General features: G+C 46.4%; 3 protein-coding genes across 9 annotated transcripts in view; 2 read left to right on the top strand and 1 right to left on the bottom strand.

The window, feature by feature from the left end:
- The first annotated feature begins 78 nt into the window (after nt 1–78).
- Nucleotides 79–14,942, top strand: bicra (BRD4 interacting chromatin remodeling complex associated protein). Of its 4 annotated transcripts, none has more exons than XM_042064084.1 (15): nt 79–177; nt 2,028–2,073; nt 2,240–2,285; nt 2,773–2,838; nt 3,085–5,094; nt 5,880–6,068; nt 7,440–8,108; nt 8,201–8,426; nt 8,590–8,678; nt 8,774–8,881; nt 9,395–9,447; nt 9,588–9,736; nt 9,851–9,945; nt 10,056–10,158; nt 11,745–14,942. In XM_042064084.1, exons 1-15 carry the CDS (start codon nt 117–119, stop codon nt 13,574–13,576), a joined length of 5,742 nt encoding a protein of 1,913 aa, XP_041920018.1. In that variant the 5' UTR covers nt 79–116; the 3' UTR covers nt 13,577–14,942. The 4 variants fall into 4 exon arrangements, with proteins under 4 accessions (XP_041920018.1, XP_041920017.1, XP_041920019.1 ...); XM_042064083.1 differs by having other exon boundaries at nt 9,851–9,948; XM_042064085.1 differs by lacking the exon at nt 2,773–2,838 and having other exon boundaries at nt 9,851–9,948.
- Nucleotides 12,126–20,794, bottom strand: part of LOC121684146 (titin-like) — a 22,617-nt gene continuing 13,948 nt past the window's right edge. For both annotated transcript variants that reach the window (XM_042064099.1, XM_042064100.1), the window contains one exon: nt 12,126–12,137. The gene's annotated coding sequence lies outside the window, so the exon portion shown is untranslated. The remainder of the gene's footprint in view (nt 12,138–20,794) is intronic.
- ehd2b (EH-domain containing 2b) overlaps nt 15,552–20,794 on the top strand; it is a 6,583-nt gene continuing 1,340 nt past the window's right edge. Inside the window, exons 1-6 of one of the 3 annotated variants that reach the window (XM_042064133.1) lie at nt 15,552–15,955; nt 17,125–17,579; nt 17,691–17,867; nt 19,142–19,239; nt 20,018–20,430; nt 20,549–20,713. In XM_042064133.1, the coding sequence (XP_041920067.1) occupies nt 17,359–17,579; nt 17,691–17,867; nt 19,142–19,239; nt 20,018–20,430; nt 20,549–20,713 (1,074 nt within the window). In that variant the 5' untranslated portion in view covers nt 15,552–15,955; nt 17,125–17,358. Of the gene's footprint in view, nt 15,956–16,290; nt 16,521–17,124; nt 17,580–17,690; nt 17,868–19,141; nt 19,258–20,017; nt 20,431–20,548; nt 20,714–20,794 lie in introns of those variants that run through there. The other 2 variants (XM_042064131.1, XM_042064132.1) reach the window with 2 other exon arrangements.

Raw genomic sequence — 20,794 nt, 5'->3', positions numbered from 1 at the left:
TAATTAAAATAATAATAATAATATAAATTATATCTTGTCCGTTTAATTTGGTCATTGAACAGGCGAAAGACATGGACCGCTGTTTCCTGTTTGAGAGTTCTGTGATCGGGTCCTGAATGGGAGCCCGTGCAGGGCCGTACTGGAGACCCCGCGCTGCCTGCACCTCTATCGTCTCGGGTGAGTTTGTTACAATGTAGCATTTTCTCCGTAAATCGGAATAACTACACTAAAGATGCAATGTTTGCATATTGCAAGCTGATCGCAAACTTCAAATCGACCATGTCCTAAATGCCAACCCCAGTGTGTTTCGGCAAAGAGACAGATTTTAACAGCGAATTCCCAAGCATACCCCCCTGGTCCAAGAATATTCCAACATAAACTCATATTTAGCTAGCAAGGATAGACATACGCAATTGCTTTTTGTGGAACTAAATGGACAGCCCCGGCAATTTTTGTTACATGTTATCGTGGCACGCGAGTAATTCTTCAATGCGGTGTCTGTAATGTTTTCCTATTTTTCATTTTACACCTTATACGAATAAACCTGTAAACGAAAAATACAGCTAGTCGCTTAGCTATGGCTAGCTGTAGCTGTCTGGATTTGCTGTAAATCGTTGCCAGGTATCTAAACCTCTGAGAGAGAATTGAAAAATGCATTGTGAATGAAAATGTCACGATTTCACTAACTACCTTTACATTGTTGTTGTCAATAGGCTATCGGGTTGCAATGGTTTTACGTTGTGCTGTTTGCTATTAGCAAACTTAAGGTTCGGCATCGCAGGAGAAAAAGGTCCTCCATCTCTATCTCCATTCATGATTCCCTCTGACTGTTTCTGTTCTGCTCCAGAATCCCGGGTGCGATAATGTTAAATTATCTCAAAGGTGGCAAGCGGGATGCCTCAAATAAATTTAGTTCCGCGGCATTCCTGCTGTTTAGTTTTACAAGAGTTATTGGCGCCCCCGCCTACTTCATCGTGAGAGAGGCTCGAAATGATTACCTATACCGAATATCACTGACTATTTCTACAAATTACAGAACATCGGCGCGCTGATTAAATTCGCATCTTAGATAGGTCTGTGGAAATGCTTGTGTGCACGCAATTGTTTGTTTCTTTGTATGGAAATACGATATGTGTGTGAAAACCGCGCTTTTCATCTCTGAGAAGGCAGAGTAGTCTCCGGGCTCACAACACAAAACAGTTTAGCCCGCGTCTGCAATAACAAACATTGGGCCAATAAGCCTAGGACTGGGGAACTAAAATCAGAAAAAGAAACTGGTTCTGTATCATTGGAAGTAAAGCAAATCAGTGCTTAGGTGATGTTTACACCAGCCTTTAAATCTGTGTTGTATTTGTTTTAGTCTGTTGTATTTTTTTTATTATTCAAAGTAAAATGTGTCTGTGGCTTTAAAATAGTATTTTGTCAGTCACATGAAGTTTTTATGATTTTTGTTATTATAAAAAATTGTTATCGTCAAACACTGGCTGTTAGGTTAATGTTACCCTATTCACAGGGCATGTTATGTTGAGTGACATTCTCATGAATTTATCCAAATGAGAGGTGTGGACTGTGGATACCACTGATTTCTATTTATTTATTTATTCATTCACACAAACACACACACACACACATATATATATATATATATATATATATATATATATATATATATATATATATATATATATTGCAATGACTTTAAACTCATAGTATCAGGTACAGCTTGCCTGTGTTAAAGTAAAATAGCATAATTTGTTAGCTCCTCTGTTGGCTGAATTATTTGTAGACAAGATGCTTCAAATAAATTCAGAGACAACAGTTGGATGAATTTATACTGAAAACATGCATTTTACTTAAATGAGACTGATACGTGTAGCAAGCCATGACTTGGTTATAGTTTGACCTACTTAGGCTTTAGGCTTCAGTTCATGAAGAAAGTTTGTGTGTTTAAACAAGATTGTCTGTCTATAGTCTAGCTGAGAAACAAATGTGATTCCTCTTTTTCTAACATTCACAATGGTTTACAGTTGACATGGATGATGAAGACGGCAGGTGCTTGCTAGATGTAATTTGGTGAGTGTGAACATTTTCTACGTGTTTAAATTTGAATTGCATACATGAAAACATCAGCATGTGTACCTCTGTTTGAATGGTTGAATCAGAATTGAAGACTGACCAAATATACATATAACATATTATTTATAACTAACATAATTTTTTTGCCTTTTTTAACAAACAGTGACCCTGAAGCACTCAATGATTTCCTCCATGGATCAGAAACACATGTGAGTATTGAGAGACCATTTAAAGAGGGGGTTAAAGGAGTACTTAATAACACTGACCGGTCAGGGTGCACATTTCGTAGCATCTCGGCATAAAACAACACACACAGTTGCATCTATACACAACACCTCCCTGCTCCCCCCGCCTCAATCCTGCTTCCCCTTCAGGTGTTTTCATGTTTCTGTCGTAGTCTTTTTTTTCTGCTTATGGGTGTTCTGGCAAATGAGTTCTCCTCTTAATTTCAATCCTTCAAAAATTTCCTCTTTTTGAAATACACAAAATTAACACTAATCTATTCTAATGCCATCCTTTGATTTTCCCTGTCTTTTCCTTCCCTCTATAATTTGTCTGTTTCCTTGCTTTCCATCCTGGTGGTTGGTGCTCCTCCCTCAACCCACTTTCTGCTCCTCTATTTGTGTTAACTTCTTCGGTCCCGTCCTTCTGTCTCCCTATCTGGTCTCTTTCTTTCCTGGGTATGTCTGTGTATAGCTGGACACTGACGACCTTTTGGATGGCTCGAGTGACCCGTCCAGCTCGTTCTTCTCCAACGCTGGGGTGAGTAACACCCCCATCCCTACCCTGCTGTCTCCATCCAATCTATGTGGCATGCTTCTTCCAGACACCTCCTTACCCCAACACCTTCTTCATCGGAGCAGCTCACTCGAACTCTCATGACACCTGAGGCTTTAACCTTGTTTTGTCTCTATCCACTCTGTCGCCTCTACTATGTTCATTTATGTTAACTCCTTCCCGATGCTTTTAACAATTCCTGAACTGTCATGAACAATGTGTGTTTTGCAGGGCCATGTTTCCGAAGTCCAACCTCCCACTCAGATATCGGCCGGTGAGCCACCAGGGCTCCCGAGAGTCAGCGTGGACTTGGATTTCTTGGAGGATGACATTTTGGGAGGGTCCCCTGGTGGGGCCACTGGGGAGGATGGTGGAAGCAATGGTGTTGGGTCCAATCATGAGCCTTGTGACATCCTCCAGCAGAGTCTTGCTGAAGCCAACATCACTGAACAGAGCCTTCAGGAAGCAGAGGCTGAGCTGGACCTCAGCTCCTTTGGGCTCTCAGGCCTAACACAAGTGGTCCAGCCCCTGCCGGACCCCAGCTTGTCAGGTGCTGGGGGTACAGCTGTTGGTATTGGCGTTGGAGTTGGTGGGGCAACCCAGATTTTTTCTGGCCCTGCCTCGGGCCCCTCTACTGGACCCACCAATGCCACACCAGACATGCTTGGGTCAGTACTGGCCCACCCAGGTATTCAACTTCAACAACAAGTTATGAATAAGGCAATCAGTGTCCAGCCTTTTATGCCACAAGTAGGCCTGGGAAATGTGACACTTCAGCCCATCTCTAGCATCCAGGCTCTTCCCAATGGGAATCAGTCAGGCCATTTAGGCTTAGGGCCGATTCAAGTAGTTGGCCAGCCCACTGTAATGACTATTAATCAGTCTGGACAGCAGATTTTGACTAAAGCCATGGGTGGCTATCAGCTGCATCAGCCAGGCCAGGAGGGTGCAGCTGCTGGAACCCAAGCCGGTCTTGGAGGCTCTGTTTTGAGTTCTGGTGGAGGACTGTTGATTCAAGGAGGCAAGGCCAACATTGGGCCCTCAACTTTGAATGGGCCAGCTGTATGTGTGAGTAGTACAAACACCAACAGCAGTGGTAGCACCATGACTGCACAGAGTGGGCTTGTAGGCTTTGGAGCTCAGCCCCCAGCTCAACCACAAGGTCAAATCATGCAAAATGTCATCATCCAGAGGACACCAACACCTATACAACCCAAACCGCCGCAAGCAACCATTCAGCCCAAACTGTTCAAACAGCAGCAGCAGCATCCTGTCCCCCACACATTACAAAATGATGCCAGCAAAGCTGTAGGTGTGCAATCTGTTCCTGTGTCAGCGCCGAATGTGACCTTTTTGACTGGCAAGCCTGGCTCAAATGTGGTTCTGAACACATCACAGGGCGGGCAGTTTTCCCAAGCGCTCTTCAAGCAACAGGCAGCCCAGGCATCAGGCAAACCCCTTAGTGTCCAACTCCTCAACCAGTCTGGTAGTATTGTAATTCCGGGCCTTCAGGGCCAGAATCACCAGTTCCTCTTACCCCAGCTGCAGGCTGGGGGACAGATCTTAACCCAACATCCCGGAGGCATTATTACCAGTCAAGGGCCCGGAGGCCAGATCATTGCCAACCAGATTCTGACGAACCAGAACATCAACCTTAGCCAGGTCTTGGCATCGCAGGGTCACCCAGGAGCCCACATCCTTTCTGGTCCCATCCAGTTGCAGCCTGGTCAGATGGGTCATCCAACCCTCTTCCAGATGCCTGTATCGCTGGCACAGACCCAGACCCAAGCACATCCCGTTACTGGACATGCCCAGACAGTCATCCATCCCATCCAGAACTCGCTGGCCATGTTGAGCCAGGTGGACGGAGTGAGCCCGGCCGTCAGCTTGCAGCCCACTCTACAGCAGCAAGGCGGCAACACTAGTGGAGCAGTCGCCATGGCTCCCTGCCAGCCAGGGGAGAGTGTGACGGTGCTGGGCAGCACCCCAGACCAAGGTGGCCACCCTGCACAAGCCCAGGCGCAACCCTCGATCCTCACCGTGCAGACTGCTCTGCCGGTCTCGGTGGCCTCCTCCGTGGCCTCCTCATCTCCGTCCTCTACTGTGGTGACCTCGTCTGCGCCCATAGCGACTGTTCCGCTGACGGCTCCGTCAGCACAGCACAGCCCGGGAAAGGTGCTGCTCACGCCCCAGGGCTCCGGAATGATCCTCAGCCAGGAGTCTCTGATGTTCCTGCAACAGGTCAGTGTGCTTTACTCTTCCCTCCTCCTCCTCCCCTCCTCTCCTCTCCTAGGTCCTGCCTCACAAAGCAATTTTGTCTGTTTCCTCTAAGAAAGTTCATCATAACAAAAGCAGACATGGCTAGTTAATATTAGTAGTTTCCTTTGTCCTCTCAGGTGAACTATGCATATGATTCTGATTCATTGCTGTGAGTACATAAAAACATGGTGATAGTGGCAGCTCTGGCTACTAGTTGGTAAAAACATTGTGCAACCTCACAATGTATCAACCAAGGTGTTAAGATATTGTAATGGGGAACTAGTAAAAGTGTACATATTTTTTCCAGAGAAAAGCAGAACAGTCTTTGCTGTTTAAGCCCAAGTGGATTGCAATGAAACAAATTAAATCTTGTTAAATCCTCATGTCAACTTTGGCCATGAAATTCCTCTTAGCTTACATAAGGTGTAGTTAATAAGCATGCAATTTATGAATTAGAAATAGATGATTGTTCAGACAGTTGGTTTGTATGACACTTGTTAAAGTGTTGGCCACATGCAATGGGGATATAATGAGACCCATCCTTTTTTAATCAAATCAACTAAATTTTAATATAGTTAGCTTACTTAAATCCAGTCTCTTGAAACGGTGCCATACTGTTTAAATGGTGTTGTTAATCAGGAGATTGTGTTGTAGGCTATGAAATTAATATATTTACAGAAACATAGAGACCCTGCTTGACCATTTTCATCTTTTGATATGCTTATGAACCTTTCCCTTGCTTGAATGTATAAATGTACTTATGTCAGGACCAACAGCACCAGACAGAAAAAGATCCATCTCTCCCCTCTGTGGGCGTACCTGCATCTGTTATCGTCAGCGGCAACTTTGCTGGTCTCACCCCCTCGGGCCAAGATGGCCCATTAGCTGAGCCCCTCCCGGGTCAGAGTCCCAGCCCGTCCCCGGGCGCCTCCCACATGGCAGCAGTGGTCACAAAGGTAGACGAGCCCATGCCCTGTGCTAAGCCCCACCCACTTGCTGCTGCCACTGCTGCCTATTGGATTACTCTCTCTCAAATTCTGTCCCTGCCCACTTTTCTTTTTACTGTGCTTCCTTGTTCAGCACCGAACACATCTGTCTAGTGTTTTGTTCTTTGCTGCTTTTCTTTGCTGCTGTTGCTCTGTTCGTTGTCATGTCTGCGTTATGTCTCTGAGTCGATTGACCTAGATGAGCGCTTCTGAGCATAATTATGAAGTAAATTGCAACGCTTTTTGATTTCTTACTATTTGTAAAGAATGCCTAGAGTGCTTTCTGCAGAGCCATGCTTCCTGACAGCATTTTGTCAGTGAGCCATTTAGTGGCCATACTGTTCCCAGAAGAAAGTGTAATGTAGTCAACCAGTATACACTGATTGTAGACTATATAATAATATTCACTCATGTAGACTGGCTCAATTCATATATGGTATGAAGATTTTTTAACAACCATTTATATGGCACAGAAGCCATAGAATGCAAAGCATTTAATGTTTTATTTATACAGAGTTGCAGATAACGTTGCAGGTATATGGCTAGCTAATTTATTGAGTTTCTCGAAGGCTTCTAGACTTTTGACATGCTTCTCACTTATTCTCTCATTAACTCTAACACCAACTCTGATGCTGCACTGTAATAATCAAATAATCAATCAAGCACCACAGGTCATTTCTTGGCCTAGTGTGATGGTGACCACTTGAAGCACCTAATCCTACACAGTCCTTGGCAGCACAGCCTTCACTTCCTAATGCCCCCCCCCCTCCCTCCCATTCACACACAGGGAAAGTATTATGTAATATGCTGGTAATCCTTGCTACCTTTATCTGCAAATGATACTACTCAGACCTCCAATAATTATTTCAAGGTAATGCAGGTATGTTGATTAAGTCAGGTTTGTGTTGCATTTCTGTGATCATGGAAGTCCGCATAAAGTGGAAGTGTGGCGTGCTGTGATTGTGTTTGTTTTGAGCTGTGTCAAGAGTAATTTGATCCCTCCGAATCCTCATTTGCTCTCTGACTGCCTTGCTTCTATTGTTGTTTGGCTTTGTATTTGAGTTAGTGATGTTTGCTTAAAGTATTGAGATGGCCAGTCCTTTGCATGGTTAACTGTAGTGTACTGTGTTATGACACAGTAAAACAAAATATTGAGTTGTAGATTAATAGAATAAATCTTGGGTAGATTTTTTTTTTTATAATACGTTTAAAGTCTACATCTGTTTCTGGTCATCTCAATCAAAATGTAGAAGCTGCTCTTCTGCTGTTCCTCTGCTTTATTGCCAACAAAGTATTTGAACGTTCTAATAATGATGGCCTGCAAATCCGCCTGCCCTCCAGGTCTCTACGGCAGGACCCCAGCAGCCACTGAGGATCCAGACTGCATCCCCCTCCCAGCCTGTGATGGCTGCCAGTGCAGTCTCCCACTCTATGGCTGATAGCCCTCAGCAGTCCCAGCCCTCTCCCCTCACTGTGGGCCAGCGCATCCAGTCTCCTCTCCCGCAGCAGCCGCAGCCCGCTCCCCAAGCGCAGACCCCGACGCCCTCCCGCTCCTGCACCCCTTCATCCATGCCCTCGCTCTTCATTATCCACAATAACCAGCTCGGAGGCTCCCCTCAACCTGCACAGCCCATTCCTCAGATGCTGCAGCAGCAACAGCAGCAGCAGCAGCCGCCTCATCAGATACAGACACAAATCCAGGTGCCACTCCAGGCCCAAACGTCTCGGCCTCCGTCCCAACCCGCCCCCATCCAGCCGGAGGTGCCGCCGCCCTCGTGCTCCCCCAAGCCCCCGCAGTTCCACCCAGCACAGCTCCACTTTGCTCAGCCGGGGGTCACGGCCGCCACTCCTGCTGGGATGTTGAAGCAGCAGGTCCAGATTTCCCAGCTGCTGGGCCTGACGCCGGAACAGCAGCACAACTTGCAGTTGATCAGTACACAGCTCCAGACCCTCTCAGCCATCGCTCAGCCTTCCCCTCAACAGAAGCAGCTAAGGGACAAACTGCAGCAGGTAGCTCACAGTAATCAAGGGCTAACTAACATTTTTGATGTGGTGGTTGGTCTGGATTCACACATTCTTGCTTGTTTTGGTCTCCCTTTCAGGTCCAGCAGAGCATCATCATTCAGGCCAAGCAGCAGCAGCAGCAGCAACAACAGCAACAGCAGCAGCAGGCACAGGCTGCCCAGGCTCCAGTGGCTGGTCAGTTCAACAAACTGCCGGAGCCACCCGCCACTCAGGTTATTACGTCATCTGCCATCACTTGCCCGTCTATCACGGTTCCATCCATGATGCAGCAGAAGTCCGTGCTGGTGAAGCCTTCAGCTACAGGTAATTCATCACTTGTGTTCCTGTATGTTGTCCCCTGCCGAGGCTACAACATTCTACAACACTTGCACAACTTTCAAATGTAAGGACGGTCAAACATAATGTAGCGCTCTATGCTGGTTCATTTTCATTTCTCATTCTAATTATTCTTTGTTTATTGTTTCAGGCTTGAGTGATGCACAGGTATTTCCTGGAGTGGTTGGAGCCAGTGTTAACCAGGCAATTGCGCCACCGAGCCTTAACCAACCGGTACAGGTAAATAAATAAGACCACTACTATAACTTCAGCTCCAAGAACAATCAAAATCATGTACACATGAACATGCATGTTTGTGTTGTTTGGTTTCTTAGGCGAAGCAGGGAGTCATCAGTGCTGTGGGAGGGCTTCCGGTGCTTAACCCAGCTCTGTCCCAGATGCCTGTGGCCCAACCTGCTGGTCCCGGACCTGTCCAAACCCAGGTACAGCATGTGGCATGTTGCAGCAGCCCTCCTGTAGTGCTGCCCTCTGATTAGGTGTCCAGTAGAGCTGCCCTCAGATTAGGTGTCCTGCTTAGGTCAGTGCAGAGTGTATCCAGCAGCATGTTGTGTGCCAAGGAACAGAATGGCGACGGGAATTCCAATGCAATCAATATTAATGTGTTTTTGTTAGAACATAATGCATAATGAGATTACTTGTACAACTATGTCCAGTTACTCTGCAGACAATGTTGAATATGTAACCATCAATTATCTGATTAGGTCTGTGTTGCCTAGCTTTTTTTTAAAATACAAAGCAATCATAATGTAACTTATGGTTTATTTTTGCACAATCATCACAATCTTTGCTTGCCATAGGTTATACTGACTGTGTGTTTTGCCTTAAGTGTCTGTTAGTATAAGTTTAGTAGTTGTAAAGTTTTTAATTTGTGCTATTGGTCTACCTGGTGCAATGTCAAGGACAACATATAATCATGTTTTGTTTCACTCATTCAGCAAACTTCAACTATGAAAATGCCTTTCCTCATGGAACCCAGCAAGGAAGCCAGGTATGCAAGGCAGACTTGACCTTAGTTATGGTCAGGAAGTGACTTTCTGACCATGACCTGAAACCCCATGAAGATGATGTGCAGGCTCATCTTAAGGTCCTTCTCTCATTTATCCATGTCTCCCACTTGCTCGTGTGCAGGATGCTGGAACAGCTGAGGAAGCAGCAGGGGTCAGTCCTGCATCCCGACTACAGCTCTCCATTCCGCTCACTTGAGGACAGCTTGCACAGACTTTTGCCCTATCATCTTTACCAGGGCACAGCCTCCTCTCACCAGGACTATCAGAAAGGTAACTCTCACCCATCACATAATACCGTTTGATCTGGTGCTGGTGGGTCGAATTTGTGTCTGATATGGGTCAGTCATAATCTTCCTCCCTTTCATTCTTTCATCATTTCTCCAGTGGACAGTGAGTTTGAAAGCGTCTCCTGCCAGCTTCTGAAGAGGACTCAGACCATGCTGGATAAATATCGTCACTTGCTGTTTGAGGAATCCAAGGTAGCAGTTTTCATACAGTTCTTTCATGAACTGTTTTGTCCTCTTGTTTCATGGCTAATTTATGAATAACTAATAAACTAATTAATGCTCTGTGGTTTTGTCATGAACAGAGATTGGGTCCCTCTGCAGAGATGGTCATGATTGATCGCATGTTCATTCAGGAGGAGAAGATTGCTTTGAGCCAGGACAGGATACTGGCAAGAGAGAGACCAGGTACACACATTTGTGTATATGTATTCTTGACAGATTGGTATGTGTGTGTGAACCAAGTAAGAAAGTTAAATGGCCAATTTGGCGACCTGTGTTCTGTGCGCCTAGTTTCTTGGTGTTTTAAGCCCCCAAAGTTGTCTTCAAGACAGCACTGCCTGGAAGGCGCTAGGGTTAGGCATGGGTTAGGTTTAGGATTAGGTGCCTTTAAGCCTGGAAGATGACGTTGGGGGCTTAAAACACCATTGAGCGTAAGCCTACTAGGAAAATGCAGTAGTGAATGTAGTCTGTGTCTATACGCCATTTGATTCAGTCCTGGAAGGTCATGTGAAAGGGCAGCCGTGGCCTACTGGTTAGCACTTCGGACCTGTAACCGGAGGGTTGCCGGTTTGAACCCCGACCAGTAGGCACGGCTGAAGTTTAAGATTAGGGGATGGAGGGGGGCGCTGGAGCAGAGGGCACTCTGGGGGCAGGAGCAGGGGCAGGAGTAGGGGGGGCAGGGCCCATGACTGGTGGGACACCAGTAGGCACGGCTGAAGTGTCCTTGAGCAAGGCACCTAACCCCTCACTGCTCCCCGAGCGCTGCTGTTGATGCAGGCAGCTCACTGCGCCGGGATTAGTGTGTGCTTCACCTCACTGTGTTCACTGTGTGCTGTGTGTTTCACTAATTCACGGATTGGGATAAATGCAGAGACCAAATTTCCCTGACGGGATCAAAAGAGTATATATACTTACTATACTTGTACTTATGTAAACACATGAGCTAGGAATCACAAATTCAATATCTGATACTGTAGATTTACAGAAAAATATTTATTAGAAGCTTATTAGAACTCACTAAAGCTCTGTGGATACTTTAATATGTACTGCAGCACTGTATAGTTATGTATAGTATATATACTTTTTTGATCCCGTGAGGGAAATTTGGTCTCTGCATTTAACCCAATCGGTCAATTAGTGAAACACAAACAGCACACAGTGAACACACAGTGAGGTGAAGCACACACTAATCCCGGCGCAGTGAGCTGCCTGCTACAATGGCGGCGCTCGGGGAGCAGTGAGGGGTTAGGTGCCTTGCTCAAGGGCACTTCAGCCGCGGCCCACTGGTCGGGGCTCGAACCGGCAACCCTCCGGTTACAAGTCCAGAGTGCTAACCAGTGGGCCACGGCTGCCCCAAAGTTAACCAGTTTGGTTGATTTTAGGTTGAAGCTGTTAGAAGTTGTTTGCACCTGGAGTGGTAGGCATTACAGATTTAATATTGTATAGATGTTGGGACATTCCATTTGAAATCAAGAGGCCTCCACACTGAATCTTGAATTTGCTTCCTATGCAATGACTAGTGTATAATTTCTTTGTTTTAAGGGACACTATTTAAGATCTTTAAGTCCTAAAATATTGTCCCACACCTGCATGGCTTGTTGAAAATGGTTGTTTTTTTTTAAGTGTTTTGGAGCAGATTTTGCCTTCTATGTCTTTGAACTGCAACGCGTCAGATCTTTTACAGTTTGTAACTCATGTTGTAGTACTTTCTTACCAACTAGCAACCGTTTTCTAAAGTTGTGTCTTTCTTTTCTCTTCCATCTGCATTACAGAAGAGTTCGTGGCCAACTCTTGCCTGTTGGACAGTGTCACTGTCAGTGCACAAAGGCCGGTGGCAGTTGAAGCCAGTTCAGTCAGGCCAGCCCCACCAGCCATGGGCCCTGCCCCCCCTACCCCTGCCCCTGCTCCCGCTCCTGCCCCTGTCCCCAGTGTGCCCTCTGCTCCAGCACCCCCCTCCATCCCCTACCCTCCAACCAAGCTGGTGATCAAGCAAGGCGGCGGTGGGGCGTCTGTCTCCTGGTCGACCAGCTCTGTCGCTGCGCCTGCGCCTGCGCCGGCGCTACGGGTGGCCGCCGACTCCTCAGCAGCGCCCTCCTCCTTCAGTCGAACTCCGTCCGCCCCCTCCCGCCCCTCCCACCACAACAACGACGACGACGACGCTCTCCCTCAGCGGACTAGCAAGCCCCCCATGAAAACGTACGAGGCCCGTCAGCGCATCGGCCTGAAGCTCAAGATCAAGCAAGAGGCCGGCTTGACCAAGGTGGTGCACAACACCGCACTGGACCCGGTCCACTCGCAGCCCCAGCACCACTCGCAGCCGCCCACCCCTGAGGTGCAGCCCCCAGCACCACCTCCGCCGCCGCCGCCACAGCCCAAAGCTCCCGCGGCGTTCCCCTCCACCACCGCATCGGTCATCAGGACTCCCGCTCCACCTCCCGCCACGTGCACCTCCACGGCCTCCTCCAGCAATAGCACGGTCACCACGCATTCAGGGCCCAGCCAGCAGGACGCGCCCCCTTCCTACCCCTGGTCTTCCTCGTCTTCGACTTCCTGTTCCGCCTCGCAGATGAACGGCACGCTGGAGCACCGCGAGGTGCCCGGGCCCAAGTGCCCGCCGGTGTCCACGTCCACGTCCACGCCCTGCCGGCTGCCGCTGCGGAAGACCTACCGCGAGAACGTGAGCCCGCGCATCCGGCCGGGCGTGCCGGGGGGCGGCTGTGAGGTGGCCCCCAATCCGCCGGCGCTCGCCCCGACGCTACCTGCCTTCCCCCCGGCGGCGGCGGCGTCGTCGTCCTCGCCCTCTCCGCCCGCCCAGCTGCGCGCCTCGCCGCAGCCGGAGCGCACGGTGATCGCCAGCGTCAAGCTGGAGCACCAGGGCGGCCGCGGGGGCCAGGAGCGGAGCGCGGGAGGAGGAGGAGGAGGAGGAGGAGGAGGAGGAGGCGGCGAGGCCGCCGGCCAGGGTGTCTCCCAGGCGCTCCGCTCCACACCGGGGCTCGCCGAGGTGGAGGACGTGTTCTACCGCGGAATCAAAAACGCCTACCACCGGCACCACCGGCACCGGCCGCCCGAGCAGGCGGAGGCCGGCGAGGACGAGGTGGCGGCGGAGCGCGATGCCGAGGGGGGGGCACTGCGGTCCAAACGGTTTGGCGGCAAGAACCGTGAGCGGCCCGGCGGCACGTTTCGAATGGACCAGCACGCGCCCGGCCCTCCCTCCCCCTCTGACGCCTCGTCCTTCGCCAGAGACTCTTCGCTTCCTGCCAAACGCTGCAAGTCGGACTCCCCAGACATGGACAATGCCAGTTTCTCCAGCGGTAGCCCCCCGCCGGACGACTCTCTGAACGAGCACCTGCAGTGCGCCATAGACAGCATACTGAACCTGCAGCAGGGGCCCACGGGCCATCCCAGCAGCAGGGGCGGCTCAGGCAGGCCCCCAGGGGGCTCCCACGGGCACCACCACCCGCACCCATCCCAACGCACTGTCACCTCTTCCACCTCGTCATACAGACCCTCCTCTTCCACGGCCTCCTCGTCCTCCTCCACGACTCAGCAGGTCGGAGGTCGAGGTCAGAACGGAAGCCTGGTGACTCAGACACACAACAGATAACAGCACCCCATCCACCCTATAGGCGGGCTAGACTGAACCAATAACAGCTGTTTTGATATTTTGATGTTTTTTTTAAATAAGGGAATAGAACGGGCAAGCATCGGTTCAGCTGTTTTTGATAAAAGTTGATATGGAAAAAAATGACACTCTTTATTGTACAAGTGTCCACGTAAGTGTACTTCAAACACAGAGAAAGAAGTTCACTTTCAATAATGGAATCAAGAAAATATACCCTTTTTTTTAACGTCTGGTTGCAGTAAGCAGGCTTTTAGGCCTGTTTGTTAAGCAACCCCCCCCCCCCACACACACACACACACACACACACACACACACCCTTATACAGCACAACTCCGCACAGTGAGTCTCTTCCACAACAGAATAGTTCTGACAATATCAGAGGGGTGTACAGGTTGACCCAAAATCAGTGTGTCCCATTTTCCAGTCTAATTCTCACCATTGTACTGTGGCTTCATCAGTGTCGTTTAACATAATCACTCTTATTTTGAATGGATGAATGTAATGTAAATCAATTATTTTTTTTGTGTCTACATGGACATGCCATCTCTCTCAGTCTCGAGATGAGGTGCTGAAGGTTACAAGAGGGTTGAAAGCCTTCTCTAGATCATTTAATGAATTCTCCCATTGATGTCCATTCTCTCAGAAATGTTGTGTGAAAGGACATTTTCAGCTTTGATCAACAGTGACTGTATTCTGAATCGAAATCATAATTTGCTCGGAATTTCAATCAGATCCTATACTAAATGAGATTTTCACTTGCAACAGTCAACCATTACCGAAGCAAATGACACTTCACTTTAACTTGAATCCATTCCAATTTCATTCAGACAAAAGCAGAGGAACTCAGTTCTCACAGTCATGAGAGGGTTAATTCTGATAAATAATTGCTGAAAAGAATAGCGTTAGACTTCTAAATTGAAACATGCCTTTCAAACATGGGTATGCCACATAATCCAGAATGATACAATGAGTGAGGAACACAGAATTGGTTTCCTAGGAAGAACTTCCAACACAAAATTCATGAATTACTTACTGCGCATCAATTTTTGGGGGATCTTATGTATTGCTGTGAGCATTGACAAGGCCATTTGCGAAAGCCCCGGAGTTGCCCTTACAAAGAAATATTTCTATGTCTGTTGATGGTTGACGTTCAAAAAGTTTATAGACATGGCAGAAGCAATGACTTGGGAAGAACAATAATAATGTAAAAAAATACAAATGTAAGAATTTGAAGTATAGTACTACAGATTAATTTTGTATTGTATTTATTGTGTATAATGATGCTTTTTTTAAAGAAAAGGAACTGTACATTTAGTAAAACTGTAAATTAAACCTGGCTTTTATGAAAGATAAAAATGCCTTTGTTTTTATTCTGGTTTTATGGCAAAATTAATTTGAACACACTAGCAAAAGAAAAATCATAAACATCATTTAAAAAAATGGCACTCTGCCATTATGTGTTCTTGGTGTAAAGTGTTGATTGGCTGGAATTGTTAATGGCTTGGTCCAAACAACTAGAAGACTGTGAATAGAAACTTGCAGACAAAAGTATTGGATAAGTCATGGAATAGATCTTATTTAAATCACTTTTGGGTATGTGCTGTTGCTGTTATTTGTGTTAACATCCAGCAGGTGGTGCCACTTGATCTGTATTGGTTACCCGTAGGAGATGGGGCTCCCAGTTCTTGGGGGAAATGTTTGTACTGTGCACTGTTGTTTTTAAGTTTTGTTGGGTTTTTTTAACTGTATAAAAGCAGGGTATTCATCCAGTATCATTTTTACAATATTACATTATTCATGTACAACATTTTTATAGCAAACACATTCAATTCCATTTTAATTCGATTTGTACGTGTCAGATGGCACAGTCGAACAAAAATTCTGACCCCACCTTAGTCATCTGATGTGCCAACGTCCATCCCCCCTGTCCTGCATTACATCTAGCTTAATCACCATCTTCACCCTAACACTTTCCAGAACTTGCTTGAGAGTGCTCATCAGGGAACACCTCAAGAGGAGGTTCAGAGGGAGGGAGAGACAGAGAAGAAAGCTTTGAGCCAGTCGGGGCACTTGAGTCCTCGTCGGTGGGAGTGTGTGTACTGTTGCTGTGAGCGCAGAGAGAGGAGAGCTGGCAGACCCAGAGCGCAGCTGAAACCTGTTAAGACTCTGGAGAACACCCATCCCTTTCCTTCTCCTCACCCACTGCACCATCCAGGCAAACAGCAAAGGAGACTCATCCTAGAAAAGTAATTTTGCAGGTTTCAATTCATCTGTTTTTCTGCATCTTTTTTTTTCACAAATCAAGGTCATCGTTTTTGGATAATCGCATTGCATAATCTTGAGATAGGGTAACGCAAATAGGTAAGTGGAATTTTGCTTCTGGTAAAATATATGGCAGTGATGGATGCGTGTGCTTCTTTTCCCCTTACTCTAATGGAAAATTTCCATGGAGGTCCTGAAAAGAAATAAAGAGTTATGCGTCACTGTGCATGTTGGAATATGTCTTGGTATTATGATCACGTTAGTACTGAAGGAAAAGATTTGGCATGAGATTTGACATGAACGAGGTCAGGGGACATTTGGGCCCGTTATTTCACAAAGGCCTCATTGCGTTAAGCAATGATAGCAAACTTTCCAAATGCTATCCACAACTCCAAATAAGCTCCAAAACACATGCCCTCAATTCAACAGTCTCTTTTGGTGTCTGAAGCCACAAGGCATTTTCCATCAGCATCGAAGCTTGTGAATCATAATCCTCCAACTGGAGCCAGAGGGAGCGCACCGAACAAAAAAAGTACAGAAAACCAGTTCTGAGCTTCAATACACGACTCCATCTCCAGTTTTTATTGCCCTATCCCACAGCTTTCATCCTTGCTTAGTGGAGAGCAAGCCCTTCTCAACTCTGTGGATTTAGCCATTTTGACAGGTACCATTTGCTCCCTGTTCATGAGCAGTTTGACTCCTTGCATCACGCAGTTTGAATAACTTTATCCGATCGAATAACGTTTAATGTGTGTTAAGTTTCATTAAGGTTCATTGTGGGTCAGTTTAAATCATGTTTATTGTGACTGGTCTTTCTTCATTAATTGTGTTCTATCAGTGTTGATTTTTATTTTATAGTATTTAAAGGGCTTTTACTCTCATACTCACAAACTGCATATTGTTCATCTTGTGTGAACTTCTTTACAAGTCCCACACTTGGCACTCTACACTAGGCTACATTGGCTAATTGAACATTCCACTGAGAGTAGCCACTGGAAAAGACATCTCACCCTTTTCAATATAAGGAAATGAAGTATCTGTGTGCGTATGAAGACCCTGACTGGGTGTGTTTTCCAAAATGAACTTTTTCCAGGCATGCACAGACAATGCCCTACACTCTGAGAATTCCCTCCAGATTGGATATTTAAAGGACCTTTCAGCAGCAGCCTTTTAGGGCTTTTTTTGGTATATCCTCGATTCACTAGGAGAGTAGAAGAGAGTTTATACATCAGTGTTATACAGTGATATATTTTTCCTTTTTTTTTCAGCGACCTTTTAAAAATCCGGCCAACTCACCACAGAGACTGTAAACACCAGTCTTACCAGAGGATTTCTATATTTGGAGTTTGCTACCCATTGCTAAGCAAGGAACTCGTTTATTATATAAGTGCAGGAAAAAGAAGAGGGCTCTCTGAGGATCATACAGGAAACAAGAAAACATAAGACTAGCTAAAAACACACATACATTTTGTAAAACTTCTCCAAGTCCTACATTCGAAACAATGTCTCGTTGGGGGCGGAAAAATGACAAGAAGTCACCTGAAGTGATCCGGACTGTGACAGAAGGACTGAAGTCCCTCTATCGCAAGAAGCTTCTGCCACTGGAGCAATACTACTGCTTCCATGACTTCCACTCCCCAAGTCTTGAAGATGCAGACTTCGACAACAAACCAATGGTGCTGGTTGTGGGCCAGTACTCTACAGGGAAGACTACATTTATCAGGTAAAAGAGTCAGGAGTAGGTTTAACTTAGGCCAAACTTGGTTTTACTCTGTGTGGCTGTGATTCTTAGAAGTGAGGGCTTACTAAACCTTAACATATGGACATTATCCAGATACCTGTTGGAGCAGGAATTCCCTGGCAGTCGAGTGGGGCCAGAGCCAACAACAGACTGCTTTACAGCCATTATGCATGGAGATGTGGAGGGGCTAACCCCAGGAAATGCCCTCATTGTGGACCCCAACAAACCCTTCCGCAAGCTCAACGCCTTTGGGAACTCATTCCTAAACAGGTATGCGTGCACAGAACACACAGGTTGTACAAGGATACCTCAAGGAGTCGAGGGAGGGACATGAAGATAGATTAGAAATTCTGAAGAAACTTTTACTCAACCTCCCCCAGTTTATAACAGACGCGCTGGGTGTGGAATGGAGGAGTGGTGAGAGTGTGAGAGAGAGAAAGAAAGAGGGAGAGAGAGAGAGAGGGATAGAGGCAGCATGATAACTGAAAAATTGCATGACAGTCTGTACTCAATGGAATGTCAAGAGTCCATGCCAAATTTTTGAGAGGGGTGTACTTTCCTTATTTGTGGAAAAATGGAGAAATGAAGTGATATTGCGAGAGCGGGTGATGAAAGCTAGTGTACTTAAGGAGAGTTGTGGTAGCACGAAGAGGGAGGCAGGGTATCCATGGGTAGACAAACTAATGACGTGAGAGAGCTAAACAGAGTCAAGGAAGGTCTGAGTCAAACGCTCCCCTTTGACCTGTTTACCCGTCACAGTGCCAGGGCTTGGTGCCTGGCTCCCAGAAATGTCTTCCTCAAGTTGAGCTAGCCATGGAAAGAATGTGCTGAAGCAATGTGTAGGATAAAGTATGTATGCTCACAGATACAAAGACTAGCTACTAACAAATAAAACAGCATAGTTAGGCTTGCTTGACACTTCCTAAAATTGCTACCATGTGGTGCTGCAAACATTTTATCTTTCATCATCCCATAGAGCCTTGAAGGGTGTGTTTGTGAACATGTTTGCTTGCCTCTTTTCTCCAGCTTCCTTTGGAGGGGAAACACTCGGCTTGTGAAACTCATTTAGTGCAGGAAGCAGCCTTGTTGTTGTAGGGGCAGATCATTAGAGGCCCATATTGTTTAATTCTGGCACTAGTAGCCATTTTCCTTCAGGAAGCCCTGTGCAGCTTGAGCACTTCCACACAAAGAAACAAGGTGGGAGGAGTACGGTTAGAAGTCTTCCCCGTTAATCACAGTGGAAACCATGATGTGTGGAAAGTTCCCTTTTTTCACAATCTTTTCAGATACTCACTAAACACAATGGTTCTCTTCAATACACATTCTTCCATGTGAAGTTCAATACATGTGTTTTGATAAGATGTTCTGTGTGATCTTGAGTATTTTTTTCATGTTGACAAGAACATATTCATACAGTTAAATGTGTTAGAAACTGAATGCTAACGTACTCCCTAACATCATTTGGAACAGCACACTGAGCTCTGAAACCAGACCCTGTAACATGTTTGCTATTAATAATCTCCCCGTCTGGTTGTTTTCGGCAGGTTCCAGTGTGCCCAGATGCCCAATCAGGTCCTAGAGAGCATCAGCATCATCGACACTCCAGGCATCCTGTCTGGGGCCAAGCAGAGAGTGAGCCGAGGTGAGGCCAGCTCAAAAGGTAAGGAGGGGGGGAGGAGTAGAGACACCTGTCCCAGATTAACAGCAACATCTCCTGACTCCTCTCACCCTGCTAACCCTTTTTGCTCTAACACCACAAGCAAGCAAGCACCTCTCCACATATGGAGGAGACCAGATAGCAGTGGAGCGAGGGACACCACCTGATTCAGACATAAAGTCAGAAATAATAAACACTCAAACGCTGAGGCAACAGATTCCTCTGTACATCTGGTATGATCTACAAGCTGGAACGGATCTGAGAGTGAGCAACATAAATCTCCTAGAGAACACAACTGCTTCTATCTCCAACAGTGCAGATTCATCCATGTTGCAAAATCCATGCATGAAAAAACACAGTAACATTGGCATGATGCTAACATACTTTACACATTAACTTGATTTATCATTTGTCTTGAATACAGAATTAATATTTTGCAGCGCAATTTACTTCATATTTTCCAGACACAACTGTAATCCATCTGGCACATGTTAATGTGGAAAGACCCACAAGGGTTTTGAACATTTGAGAAAGTGGAAACAGAAGGAATTTAAAGATCTGTGTGCAATCACCGAAAAAAAGTGGTGGTGTCAAATGAATCCTTGTATAAAAAGACAACACCATAAAGGATTTATAAATAAAGAGAAGGAAACATATTACTGATCCATCGCAGGTCGAGGCATGTTGCATCTTGTAACTTTGTTCTGTTTTGTGCATAGCATTCAAAACTTGCTCTAAGTTTACACTTGTCTCTTCTCCACAGGGTATGACTTCCCTGCTGTGCTGCGCTGGTTTGCAGAACGTGTCGATCGTATCATTTTGCTCTTTGATGCACACAAATTGGAAATCTCTGATGAGTTTTCAGAGGCTATTGGTGCATTGAAGGGCAACGAGGACAAGCTGCGCGTGGTTCTGAACAAAGCCGACATGGTTGGAACCCAGCAGCTGATGCGAGTGTATGGTGCTCTTATGTGGTCTCTGGGGAAGGTGTTTGGCAGTCCCGAGGTGCTACGGGTCTACATAGGTTCCTTCTGGTCCGAGCCATTGATGGTGCCAGATAATCGCAAGCTGTTTGAACTGGAGGAAGAGGACTTGTTTGCTGATATTCAGAACCTTCCAAGGAATGCTGCCTTACGGAAACTTAATGACCTGGTGAAGAGGGCTCGTCTAGTTAGGGTGGGTCCCTCCATTCTTTCCTCTGATGGCCATTTGTGTGGAGTGACCTGGTGGATAGGAATGTTTAACATCTCAGTCAGCTGTGATTTAACTGCTTATTTGCAATCTGTCTCTCCAGGTGCATGCCCACATCATCAGCTATTTGAAGCAGGAGATGCCATCTGTCTTCAGGAAAGATAATAAGAAAAAGAACCTGATCAACCAACTACCAGTCATCTTTGCCAAGATCCAGCTACAGCACCACATCTCAGCTGGTGACTTCCCTGACTGTGCCAAAATGCAGGCATGTCTATAATTATCACAAATATTACAATTATAAGATATATACAAGATCAAATTGTAACTTAACTTATTAACTTAGTAA

The sequence above is a fragment of the Alosa sapidissima genome, chromosome 15, assembly GCF_018492685.1.
Source record: "Alosa sapidissima isolate fAloSap1 chromosome 15, fAloSap1.pri, whole genome shotgun sequence".
Classification (NCBI taxonomy): Eukaryota; Metazoa; Chordata; class Actinopteri; order Clupeiformes; family Clupeidae; genus Alosa; species Alosa sapidissima.
Note: the sequence above shows the minus strand (reverse complement) of the source record. Positions and strands in the feature narration are given on the sequence as shown.